The sequence below is a fragment of the Brassica napus genome, chromosome C3 (genome assembly GCF_020379485.1).
Source record: "Brassica napus cultivar Da-Ae chromosome C3, Da-Ae, whole genome shotgun sequence".
Lineage (NCBI taxonomy): Eukaryota > Viridiplantae > Streptophyta > Magnoliopsida > Brassicales > Brassicaceae > Brassica > Brassica napus.
This window is the reverse complement of record NC_063446.1, coordinates 39980715-39992774: the sequence shown is the minus strand read 5'-3', so window position 1 is coordinate 39992774 and position 12060 is coordinate 39980715. Positions and strand designations below refer to the sequence as shown.

General features: G+C 37.1%; 2 protein-coding genes across 4 annotated transcripts; both read left to right on the top strand.

Annotated features, from left to right (window-relative positions):
- Positions 1-3051: 3051 nt before the first annotated feature.
- LOC106348329 (DEK domain-containing chromatin-associated protein 2-like) lies at positions 3052-7136 on the top strand. 3 transcript variants are annotated; one of them, XM_022699790.2, is made up of 12 exons: positions 3052-3386; positions 3875-4183; positions 4260-4293; positions 4798-4877; positions 4987-5046; positions 5144-5257; positions 5352-5432; positions 5546-5617; positions 5793-6216; positions 6336-6427; positions 6508-6538; positions 6643-7136. In XM_022699790.2, exons 2-12 carry the CDS (start codon positions 3923-3925, stop codon positions 6852-6854), a joined length of 1461 nt encoding a protein of 486 aa, XP_022555511.2. In that variant the 5' UTR covers positions 3052-3386; positions 3875-3922; the 3' UTR covers positions 6855-7136. The 3 variants fall into 3 exon arrangements, with proteins under 3 accessions (XP_022555511.2, XP_022555513.2, XP_048606667.1); XM_022699792.2 differs by having other exon boundaries at positions 3053-3214; XM_048750710.1 differs by lacking the exon at positions 3052-3386 and having other exon boundaries at positions 3759-4183.
- Positions 7137-8407: 1271 nt separating this feature from the next.
- On the top strand, positions 8408-10448 carry LOC106428703 (fatty alcohol:caffeoyl-CoA acyltransferase-like). Its single transcript, XM_048750711.1, has 2 exons — positions 8408-8932; positions 9440-10448. The coding sequence occupies exons 1-2, from the start codon at positions 8498-8500 to the stop codon at positions 10283-10285; spliced, it is 1281 nt and encodes a 426-aa protein (XP_048606668.1). The 5' UTR covers positions 8408-8497; the 3' UTR covers positions 10286-10448.
- The last annotated feature ends 1612 nt before the right edge of the window (positions 10449-12060 follow it).

Sequence of the window (12060 nt, the reverse complement as noted above, 5' to 3'; positions counted from 1 at the left end):
GGATACAACCATGGCAGACGAATCACGCCTCACTCGTGATCGCCCTATCGAACTATAAACTCTACGAAACACTCTCTAGACTTACGTTGAGGGATCTGGTGATTTTTTGTTGCGTAAAAACTTAAGGAAAAATGAAGGAGGAGACGAGTTTATAAAGAAGAGAAGACGAGCCATTTTCCGTAACTAATGCCGCACGTGCGCACGTTGGCGGAAATCTCGCGAGGATCTCGGAGGCGAGGCGTTACGAAACTTCCTCCGCAAGATCTTTTCTCGTTTAAACTTATCGTCAAGAAGAGAGACAGCGTGTTGGTTTTAAACGAACTACGTGTTGTTTAAAATAAAATGCATGTCGTTTTTCGGGAACGTTGAGCTTAACTTGGTCCAAAAAGAATATTCTTATAGGGCCGAAGGCCCTCCACCAAGACCCAAGACCCAAACCCAAACCCAAACCCAAGCCCACGCCGAGCCGGCCGGGCGGCGGCGGCGCGCGCGTGGGGAGCTCTCTCTTCCTCTGAGCTGTTTAACCTCTCATGTCATGAAGACATATATATACTCCTCAAAATCAACTCTCCCAACCAATGTGGGATGTTGTTAACTTCATTTCATTAAAGCCAACAAGGTTTTTTTGTAAGAACCCATAGGCCCATTTCATTTTCACATTTTGCCATATATTGTTTGAGCCATTAGGCTTAATAATTAGGCCCAACAATTTGAAATAGCTAGATTTTATTCTCCGCGACGGAACAAGATTTGCAAACAAAACTACACACCACTAATAAAAATCAGGGTATAAATAAATAAAAACATTAACGGGACGGAGACCGACGGCAGAAAAAGTCATCAGTCACTGGAAAACAAGTTTTGTAAAGGTCACATTCGGAGAGAAGTGAGAGGTTTAGAGAGGCTCCGTCTCCGTGAAAGGAAAAAATTCTTGAGATAGCTTTTTTAGAGATGACTTTTTTAGGTTTACCCCTATGGTGATATCCATAAATCCTAAAACCAAAACTCTAATCCATTAACCATAAACCCTAAATCCTAAACCCTAAATCATTAACAGTAAATTCTAAACCAAAAACCAAAAAACTCTTGACCCTAAACCCATCACTTGTTTAGGGTTTGGGTTTACGATTTAGAGTTTGGGTTTATGGTTTACGATTTAGAGTTTAAGGTTTAAGATTTAGAGTTTTGGGTTTAGGTTTTAGGATTTAGAGTTTAGAGTTTAGGATTTAGAGTTTAGGGTTTAGGGTTTATGGTTTAGAATTTTGGGTTAAGGCTTTAGGGGTTAGATTTTAAAATTTAAGGTTTATTTTTTAGAGTTTGGTTTTAGGGTTTAAAATTTAAAGTTTAGATTATAATATTGGGGTTTATGGTTTAGAGTTTAGAGTTTAAAATTTTAGGTTTATGGTTTTAGAGTTTAGGTTTTTAGAATTTAGAGTTTAGGTTTTTAGAATTTAGAGTTTTGTAGACAGTATTCATGTCGGTGTTGGTTTTTTCATCCATTTTTTTTTAAAAAATGATTACATTTTTAATGAATCCTACATAACATTTTAGTTGATTATGAATAGTGGAGTGAATTTAACCATTCACAGTGAACTAAGTATTGTTCTTATTTTTCCCTCCAAATTATTATTATTATTATATTTTTTTGACAAATGTAACTTTATTAATAAATGTGAATATAATCATTACAAACCACATTAGATAACCAATGTAGAACATAAATAAAAGACCAAGTAAATAGATTATTGGAATTGCATTTCTTCGCCAAGTCATGAGCAACACCATTAGCTTCCCTGGTTGTAAAATGGAAATGAACCTCATCTTCTTTTTTTTTGGGGCTCAAACATCAACTTTCATTTATCAATTTGTGGATACAAGATTTCAACCTCAACGAGATTTTAACCCCATATACAATGTCGAGATCAAGTATCACCCATGAACACTTAGAAGGATCCTATGCTACCCAATCATAAACGACATTGTATTTTTCACAACTGCGAAACGAATTCACCCCATGACTCGGGATGAACCGCCTCGTAGACTACTTAATTAAACCACAACAGCAAAAGTACAACGCTACTTCAAACTACTCAGACAACCCTAACATAAGAATACTAATCAAATCCCATAACAGTTAGAGCCAAAAGATAAGATTGGTATTCTTGTCCAACTGTAACTACACCTACAGGTGCATCTTCTCAGTCGGGGTTTCCAAGTGGTGCGAAGCTTCAACCTTGACTCTTTCTTGTGAAAAATCGGGCTGAGGAGATAACATCCAAACGCGCTCCAGCTTCACCTACAAACTGGAAAGAGGGAGCATATCTACCATGTCGAGCTTTCATTCTTTTGGTACTTCGAATAACCACACTCTCACACATGTGCGTCACCGGGACTATGGTTCTCTCGATGATCATTCAAAGAACACCCTAGCCTTTCCATGTACCACCTCTGAGAACCAAAGGGTAGCTTTCCGTGTAGGTACCTTCACGTTTTGTTGAAGTCTGAACTGTTCAAAGCAAAGCATCCTCTCCTCCATCTCCCGTCAAAACCGTAGAGGACACTTCCAGAAGAATGGAGGTTCAAAACACACATGAATCACGAGCCACTCCCGCCAATACACATCAGCCTTCATGACTCCGTTCACGCCCTCGAAGAAACAGAGCTTCAAGGTTCGCTTGGTCGTGGTTAAGACTCGTCAGAACAGCACCGACGCCGTACTACTCTGACTTCAGAACACAGACCAGTGGCGGAGCCACTTGGGAAGTAGGGTGTGAATTGACCCCTATGAAATATATAAAATAAATGTTTTAGGTTTATATCTAATGTTATGGCTGTGGTAAAACGGTAAGAACTTATCTTTTTGACCCCCATGTCTTGTGTTCAAAACTCAAAAACGACCCTTTTAACTATGATACATTTAATTATGACCCCTATAAAATGAAACTCTAGCTCCGCCACTGACACATATGACCCTCTTCTATACAGATCTGAGCAAACCAACCGCTCACCTAACCCACAACCAGATCTGCAGCAGACAGAACACTCAAGATCTAAGGGAAAACGACTGTCGCAACCCATCGAACCCTAAAAGCCGACCCATCTCAGTGAATCCTCCTCACACAGCTCGCCAGAACTCCAGACAACCGTCGTCACCACCTGTATCTGACTCAAGAAGTTTCTTCGATCTCCAGAGCACCAAACATCTCACTGCCGGGTATGGACATCGCCAAGAGAGCAAAATAAAATAAAAAAAACAGGGAAAGGGATGAGAGGGACCTCTGACGCCGGGGGGAGAATGACAGCAGATTAGGATTTGTTCCTTCTCGAGAGGATTTGGGGCTTCTTTTTTGTGGTTTTCTTCAAAAGTTGTCTTCTTAACTGTAAAGGTGTTTCCTTCTCGTTAAAAAGAAAAAAAAAACCTCTATCATGATATTTATTTTATTAAAACACCTGTTTTACCCATTGATAAAAGTTGGATCCAACAACTATTTTTTTTATCTTTATCATTATTTAAAATATTATTTATTATATTTTATACAATTAGACTTATATTTAAATTACTAATTGAAAAAATTTAAAAAATATAAAACAAAAAATATATCGGGTGAAAATCTAGTTTTTCAATTAAATGTGTTCTGTTTTCTTGAATTGGTTTTCTTTTTTTGAAAAATTGTTATCTCAGTGGGGAGTTAAATAGGCCTGACGACAAAAAGTCCGAACAGGCCCATGGAATTGGGTCCATTATATTATATATTAAGTAGTTTTGGCGCGGGTTCGTTGACGAGAAACAGAGAAACCCGCCTTTTATGTTCCAATATTTGGCGCCAGTTAGGTTTTGTTTCGTCGTCTTAATCGTTACCTTTCCTGAATTTAGGATTCTCCACTTTCTCCCGAAAACCTCTTAGTTTTTTACTGGACTCACATGGCGACCGAAACCCTAGAAGGGAAGAGACCGGGAGTCGAATCCTCCCCGGCGAAGGAGAAAGAAGAAGCGAATTCGCACAGTAACGAAGAGGCGGAGAGGAAGAACGAGGATGAATTGGAAGATATAAAAAGCGAGGAGGAGAAAGTGGAGACTCAGAGGAGTAGGGAAAGGCCAACGAGGGAGAGAAAGAAGGTTGAGCTTTTCTCCCTCTCTACTCCTCTGCGCCCTACACCCGCTAAGTCCCTTTCTATTGAAAAGGTATTATTGTCTTTCGTATTTTTCCTTAATGTATAAATGCTCTTCACTACTTGGGCTTTCTATGTTTTTTCTTCAGGGTCGTGGAACACTACTCAGGGATATTCCAAATGGTATGTATGCGCGTCACTTATATTTGTGCTTTTCTTGATTTATGATTTTTTTTTTTTCCCCACCTAATTGTTGTCAAGCTGAACAATGAACTATCTTTGATGCTTTGACACATCTATTAGATATAGTTTTAAAGCTAGAACTATTTTATTAGGAGAGATCTGAAACAAATGAACACCTTCAATAAGATTTGACCTTCGGTTTGAATACTGATAATCTGACTCTCTTGTGCAATACTTTTTTTTTTTAATCTCGTAGCTATTACAATTAAGCCCACTAGCTACTGTCTGTGATTTGGTTTTACTTCAGTAGATTTGAGTTCTGTTTTCTCTCTGGTAGCTAGATTTCAACTTTGCATTGTGGCTGATGAGAAGACGATAAACTTTTCTTAATTATTTTTTTCTTTTTCTTGTGTGTGCTTGGAAAGTTCAGTTCTTTCGACGGAGTCTTCTTGTTTACATTTGTTTACCATTGAAAAACTAATCTGATAATGTCGGCTGCTTCAGTGGCTCATCAACTATCCAAGCGAAAAGCTGACGACAACCTGATCTTACTACACACCATTCTGTATGGGAAGAAAGCAAAGGTGCTTTTCTAAAAATGTTTTTATCACATTTTGTCACACTTTATATGAATATCGTCTCCCTATTTCAAGCTTGTCTACTTAAATAGTTTTGTGAAAATTTGCTCTGCAGGCACAGATGGTTAAGAAAAACATTGGTCAGTTTTCTGGCTTTGTATGGTCAGAGAAAGAGGTAAATAAAGCATTTCGTTTCTATTTTGCTAATAGGGATTTGTATTCTTTTTTTTTTTTGCCTCATGTTTGAGACTTGAATGTTTTTTTTTTCTCAGGAGGAGAAGCAAAGAGCACGAGTAAAGGAGAAGCTTGACAAATGCATAAAAGACAAGTTAATCTTTTTCTGTGATGTACTTGATATACCTATAAGCAGAAGCAGCATTAAAAAGGTAAGTAATTAGAAGATGTGAGTTATCTATTTATTGTACCTTGTTCTATATTCTAACCTAACCTCTAAGAATGCCTCTGTTATAATACTCTCAGGAAGAAGTAGCTGCCAAGGTGCTTGACTTTTTGGAATCTCCCAAGGCATCAAGAGATGTTTTACTTGCTGATCGAGAAAAGGTACTACTGCTTGAATCAGTACACTATTGTTCTACATTATTATCGTCAGTATGAAAGGAGTGTTGAGTTCTTTTTCCCCTTTTTTTTTTGTTTTGGAAATTACACATTTTTAGCAAGCCAAGAAGCGCAAGAGCACACAGAAAAAGAGGAAATCTGCAGCATCTTCAGATACCCCCCCAGCCAAGGTTTATTATAGTTTCTTATCTCTAAATTATTAGTACAGTTTGTATCCCTTGCATGCTACTGGCTAGTAGTTGTTACCATTAGCTCATTTGTTAGCTTTGGTTTCATGTGAATTTTGTTGCTAAATGCATTTGCTCCTTCTTTTTTTCTCTGTGTATGTTTTCTCTTACTATACAGAGGAAAAGGCAAACTAAAAAGCGAGATCATCCATCTGACACAGAAGAAGGCAAGGGTGAGGGGGATTCTGATTCCGAAGGCACTAAGGATACTCATGATGAAGATGATGCGGCACCAGAAGAAGATAGTGACCATGAGAAAACTGAAACTGAAGATGAGGAAGATGAAGCAGAAGGTGAGAAGCCATCTGATAAGAAAATCTCATCGAAGAAGATTAAAGAGGAGAGCTCAGCAGGTACCAAAGGCAAAGATAAACAAGCGTCTGCCAAAGTTTCTAAGAAATCTGGTGAAAAGTCCTCCAAAAGAGTTGCTAACTCAACTTCATCCCCAGCCAAGAAGCAAAAGGTTGACCATGAGGAGTCTTCTAAAGGGAAAAGCAAGAAAAAGTCAGTTAAGCCACAGGCTAATGGATCCAAAGACAAAGGTTATAAACGTTTTCAACTGCTTCTTAAAACTTTTTAAGACTTAGCTAGAATTGTGATTATTTATGAAATTATTCTCTCGCTGCTTCTATTTTTACATACTATCATGGATTGGATGCAGGGAAAGGCACTAAGAAAGGGAAAGTAGAGCCAACCAGAGAAGAGATGCTTGAATTTGTCTCCAAAATTCTCAAGGAAGTAGACTTCAACACGGTAAGCTAGTTCAGTTTGCTGACACTAAAGACATTGAATAAATGTTCTTTATACTCATTGTTTAATCTTTTTGATAACAGGCGACATTATCAACTATTCTGAAGAAGCTAAGTACGTCCTTTGATTTTGCTTATATGTTTTGCAACCTACGTTTAATATGCTTTCCAAATGTTGAGGAGCATTTTGGTAACGTTCGTGGTTTGTGATAACATCAGGTGACCATTTTGGTGTTGATCTCTCACATAGAAAACCAGAGGTGAAGGAGGTTATCCAAGATGCTATAAATGAAATGACTGATGATGAAGTAGAAGACGAAGACGAAAAATCTGTGGCTGGAAGTGACGAGGAGAAGGAAGAAGAAGAGAAAAATGACGAGGCTGAAAGTAGCAAAGAGAAGGATGAAGAAGAGGAAAAGCTAAAGGATTAAGGTGTTAGTTAGTTTCTTCTCTCAAAGATCTGATGTGAAGAGAAGCAAAACTTATCAACATTGTGCACGTGATAGTTAGTGAGTGCTGAATCTATGCTTTGTACTATGTAATCTCTATAGTTTCATCACATGCATTACACTATTATGTAGTTTCAGTGACTTCTTCTTGTGTAGCTGTTACTTGTTAGGTTTTCTCATCCTTGTCCTATTTGCTACCACTTACTGGAAATTTTATGTTTCTGGGTTTAATTGTAGTTTAAGACATCTTTGTCTGTTTTTCGATTTTGGGCCAAAGTAAATCATGGTTCTTACTTAGCCCCAAAATTCTGTCTAAAAAGTGGAGTATTACTGAATGATAATATTTCCAGTTTTTCCTGACGCCACCTTATGTTCAATTATTAATATGGGACTAGTTACAACTAATGCTATTTGATTACATATAATCCTCTACTGATTAACAAATTCAAATGTATCTTCTATTTTAATATATCAACTATCTCAGTGAGACCTTTGTTTGTGAAGGGTTAGGTTTATAATCTGGTGACTTAAGACTAGCCACCAACTCCTTATACTTTACCATTCACACTGAGATTGAACCACGTTTTATACACAACCAGAAGTCAAAGGCTCTACAGTTCTTCAAACTTTAAGTGTAAACGTAAACAATATAGTAGATCCATTTACATAGACTGATCAAAGATGGCTCCATAATTTGATAATTACATATTAATCATATATCAGTCAACCACCAACTGCTAAATATATATAATATTCAATTGTTTCATTCCCTTACTTACGGCCCTTACCATCTACAATTAATTTGAAGTATATATTTCCTAAAATTACATCAAAGTATTGCTGAATTTTTTTTCGAGCACCTTACAAGTTATGATTCAGATTTTAACTATACAATTTAAATGATCCAATTGTGGCTGGTTCTTGACATATGTATCCATGTGTACTTTTTTTTTTTTTTTTTTTTTTTTTTTTTTTAATTAACCTGGAGGGATCTCAACCCCCAGGGGACTAACTCCTCGGCGCGAGGCAGCCCATTTGTTACTATGAGAATTAGATACCCAATTGTCTGGCCAAACACTTGGGCGTATCTGAGGGGGAGGATCGAACCCGCGGCCCTTAGGACCAACGAACTCGCCTCGCGCCACTCGACCACAATCGCTTGGTTAATATGTGTACTCTTGACATGTACAATATGGGATCAGCCCAGTCAGGAAATGAATCAAACGTTTTCGTTTTCACTTTGTTACGTTAATTAGTTTAGTTAAATGCATGCAAACTCAAACAAATAAATTATTTAGAACCAATCGTAATAGAGTCCATTCTATTAGACCGATCTATCTCGTCACAATGTACATCCATACCAAGAATATCATATATCCTGGAAACTAAACTCAATTCTTAAAAAAATTATATAAAAAAAAACTCTTAAAAGTGTTAATCTCAAGACTCCTCTCTTTTGATCTTACTTCTACCATTTGCTGAAATATTTACTTGTACCACAATTAACCTCAAACCCTAGCCTCTACTTAACCCCTTTGATTAAATCCCAAAAGAAATCAAAGCCATTCCCAATCCTCTAAACATATAACATCTTTGGTTTCCCTTCACCAACAAAAACCCTAAAAATGGCCGACTCATTCGAGCTCATTGTAACCAGAAAAGATCCTGTTCTCGTCTCTCCAGCCTCCGAAACTCCAAAAGGCATCCACTACCTCTCAAATCTCGACCAAAACATAGCCATCATCGTTAAAACATTCTACTACTTCAAATCAAACTCAAGATCCAACGAGGAATCCGCTAACGTCATCAAAAAGTCACTCTCCGCGGTTCTTGTTCACTACTATCCTGCCGCCGGGAGACTCACGATCAGTCCCGAAGGAAAGATCGCCGTGAACTGCACCGGAGAAGGAGTCGTGGTGGTGGAAGCAGAGGCTAATTGTGGGATAGAGAAGATAAAAGGCGCTATATGGGAGATTGATCAACCGGAGACTCTTGAAAAGCTTGTTTACAACGTTCCCGGTGCCCGGAATATTCTTGAGATTCCACCGGTGGTTGTTCAGGTGAGGGGTTGATCGATCCATACTCTTTTATTTCTTGCTGTTTTCGTGAGTGAACAAACTTGATCACTTAAACTAGGGTTTGGTCCGATGTAGGTTTCAAATAAATAGTTTATATATCAAAACTAGATTGATAGATCGATTATATTGATCATGCATGCATCAATACACTATAGTCAGTAAAATAAATCCAAATTTCAAAAATATTTATTCACACACACAAATATATGGATATACCATTTATTAGTTATGTTCTGATAATATATTTGTTGGAGTGTCAATTGCATTTTTTTTTTTTTTTTTGCTTTATATTCTTAGGCAAATCTCCTAAATAGCCATTTTTTAAGTTTTGTCACAAAATTAGTTTCTTTTTGTATAAGTAAATTTTACATTTATATCAGGTGTTATTGTATTAAAAAATCAAGTAAAAGAATATAGAGATGTTGATTGTAAAAGACAAACTATGCTTCTATACAACTTTTGTCTTTTTTTTCTTCTTCTGTTTATTAGGTAACAAATTTCAAATGTGGAGGATTCGTGTTAGGCCTAGGCATGAACCACAACATGTTCGATGGTATTGCAGCAATGGAATTCCTTAACTCATGGGCCGAGACTGCTCGTGGCCTTCCACTCTCAGTCCCACCTTTCTTGGACCACACACTTCTCCGACCAAGGACACCACCAAAGATCGAGTTCCCACACAACGAGTTCGAAGAGCTTGACGACATCTCCGGCACCGGAAAACTCTACTCGGACGAGAAACTCGTCTACAAATCCTTTCTCTTTGGACCCGAAAAACTAGAGAAGCTCAAGATCATGGCAGAGTCAAAAACCACGACATTCCAAACCCTGACCGGATTTCTATGGAGAGCTCGTTGCCAAGCCTTGGGGCTTAAACCAGACCAACGTATAAAACTTCTCTTTGCTGCAGATGGACGGTCACGATTCGTTCCGGAACTTCCTAAAGGATATTCAGGAAACGGGATTGTGTTCACTTATTCGGTTACAACGGCAGGTGAAGTGACTCTAAACCCTCTTTCTCATACGGTGGGGTTGGTCAAAAGTGCGGTTGAAATGGTAACCGACGGTTTCATGAGGTCAGCGATTGATTACTTCGAGGTGACTAGGGCTAGGCCGAGTCTAACGGCGACGCTTCTGATCACATCGTGGGCAAAACTATCATTTCATACAAAAGATTTCGGTTGGGGTGAGCCGGTTGTGTCTGGACCGGTCGGTTTACCTGAGAAGGAAGTGATTCTGTTTTTGCCATGTGGCAGTGACACGAAGAGTATCAATGTGTTGCTTGGACTTCCTGGTTCGGCTATGAAGGTGTTCGAAGGGCTTATGGATATTTGATCATTATGGATATATATGGTCTATGCATGTGTTTGAATTAATTATGGTTTTTAAAAACAAATAATGGATGATCGATTATAAAATATTATTGCTCGTCGGTAGCAAAATGTAACTAAGACATGCCAGGTATCAAGTTTAATAAATAAAGAAAGCTATTGTGTTACTCAAATGGTGTTAGTTAAGAGCTCAAAATCTTTAATTTTCTTCTTTAAATTATGAATGTTTCAACTTGGAGAAGCGATGGAAGAAGAGGAAGAACCTCCGCCGCAGAGACAACATCCCTTATCGTACGCAGACAGGAAATAGCTTTCGATACACTTGCCAAGTAGATGGCTCGTGGGCAACAAACGATGAATGGACGGGGATGGGTTTTGTTCTCCTGGAGGCGGATGAAGCGATCCTGCAGGGGCAGCTTTGTACTCGCAGAGCACAATCACCATTACATGCTGAAGCGGAGGGTATCATTTGGGCAATGAAAGAAGTTCCAGATAGAGGTCTCAATGATATTAATTTTGCTATGGACTGCCAACAACTGACCAACCTGGTCTGCAGAGAAGAGGAGTGGCCGACGCTAGCATCTGAGCTGGATGAAATCAAATCGATGTAGATTTTAAAATGTTGCTTTAACTTTTTTATCACGCTCTAGTAACTTCCGTGCGGACTCCTTGGTTAAAGGAGGATGATCACGTGCACAATATTACTCAGTTGTAAACTCCCTGGTTCCTTTTTGGCCTGCTCCTGAAGCTAGCCTAGACGAACCAGAATGATCTGTTTATGAAAGTTTGTTCGATGCCACAAAAAAAAACTATGAATGTTTCAACACGTAATTCATATATAGTCACATTGATCCCACTCAATATATAAAATTAACACTAGAAGAATGAATATAAATAGACTCATCAAGCTTAATTCTTCTCTCTGAAGCTCAATTGTAATGTCTAATATAGTTTTGGTTCGTATGTGTTGTGCATTCTAAACCAATATAAAATAAACTAGATAATTAACGTTCATATCAGAGTTAAAGCTTCAGAGATTAATCAAAATTCTAGAGGCAACTATCACTTCAAAAAACTTCTATAGTAAATTTGGCACTAACACACAACTTTATATTTTAAACTAGGGCCGAGCCGCGCTTCGCGCGGCAAATGGATTCAAAATATTTGACATGCATTTTTTAATTTCAAAAATACAATTATATATTTTCTATGAGACATTATTTATATGAAATCATTTTATATAGAATTTCAGTCAATTGAATCTCAAAATCGTTGTAGTTAAGTAAACAGCGTGATAGATGATTTGTCTTCTATTTTTATAAAATACGTATCACTTACTCTCTCGTTATAGATGACTACAAAATCAGCAAAAGAATAATTGTTAAACAAAATGAATCATATTTTGATCATATAAAAGAATCAAACTAAAATATTTACTTAAAAACACAAAATAATTACGCTATATCATTTTACTATTTACTTAATGTTTAAAATAATTTAGATTTGAAATTTATTTGAAAGATACTTATAACTGGATCCACATTTGTTTATGTTCCATGAAATATAATTAATTATAAAATTAACATCTTTAATTATATTATTTGAAATAACAATTAGTTACACTATTGTTACTGTCATTATTTCTGAAAATAAAAACTTCAAAGAATCCCTTTCGATTATATATTTTAAATTTTAATTAGTAGTTATAACATAAGTGTACTCTTGTAACATTATTTTACTATTTTTAATTTTTTTCATATCATAAATATACCTTAGATT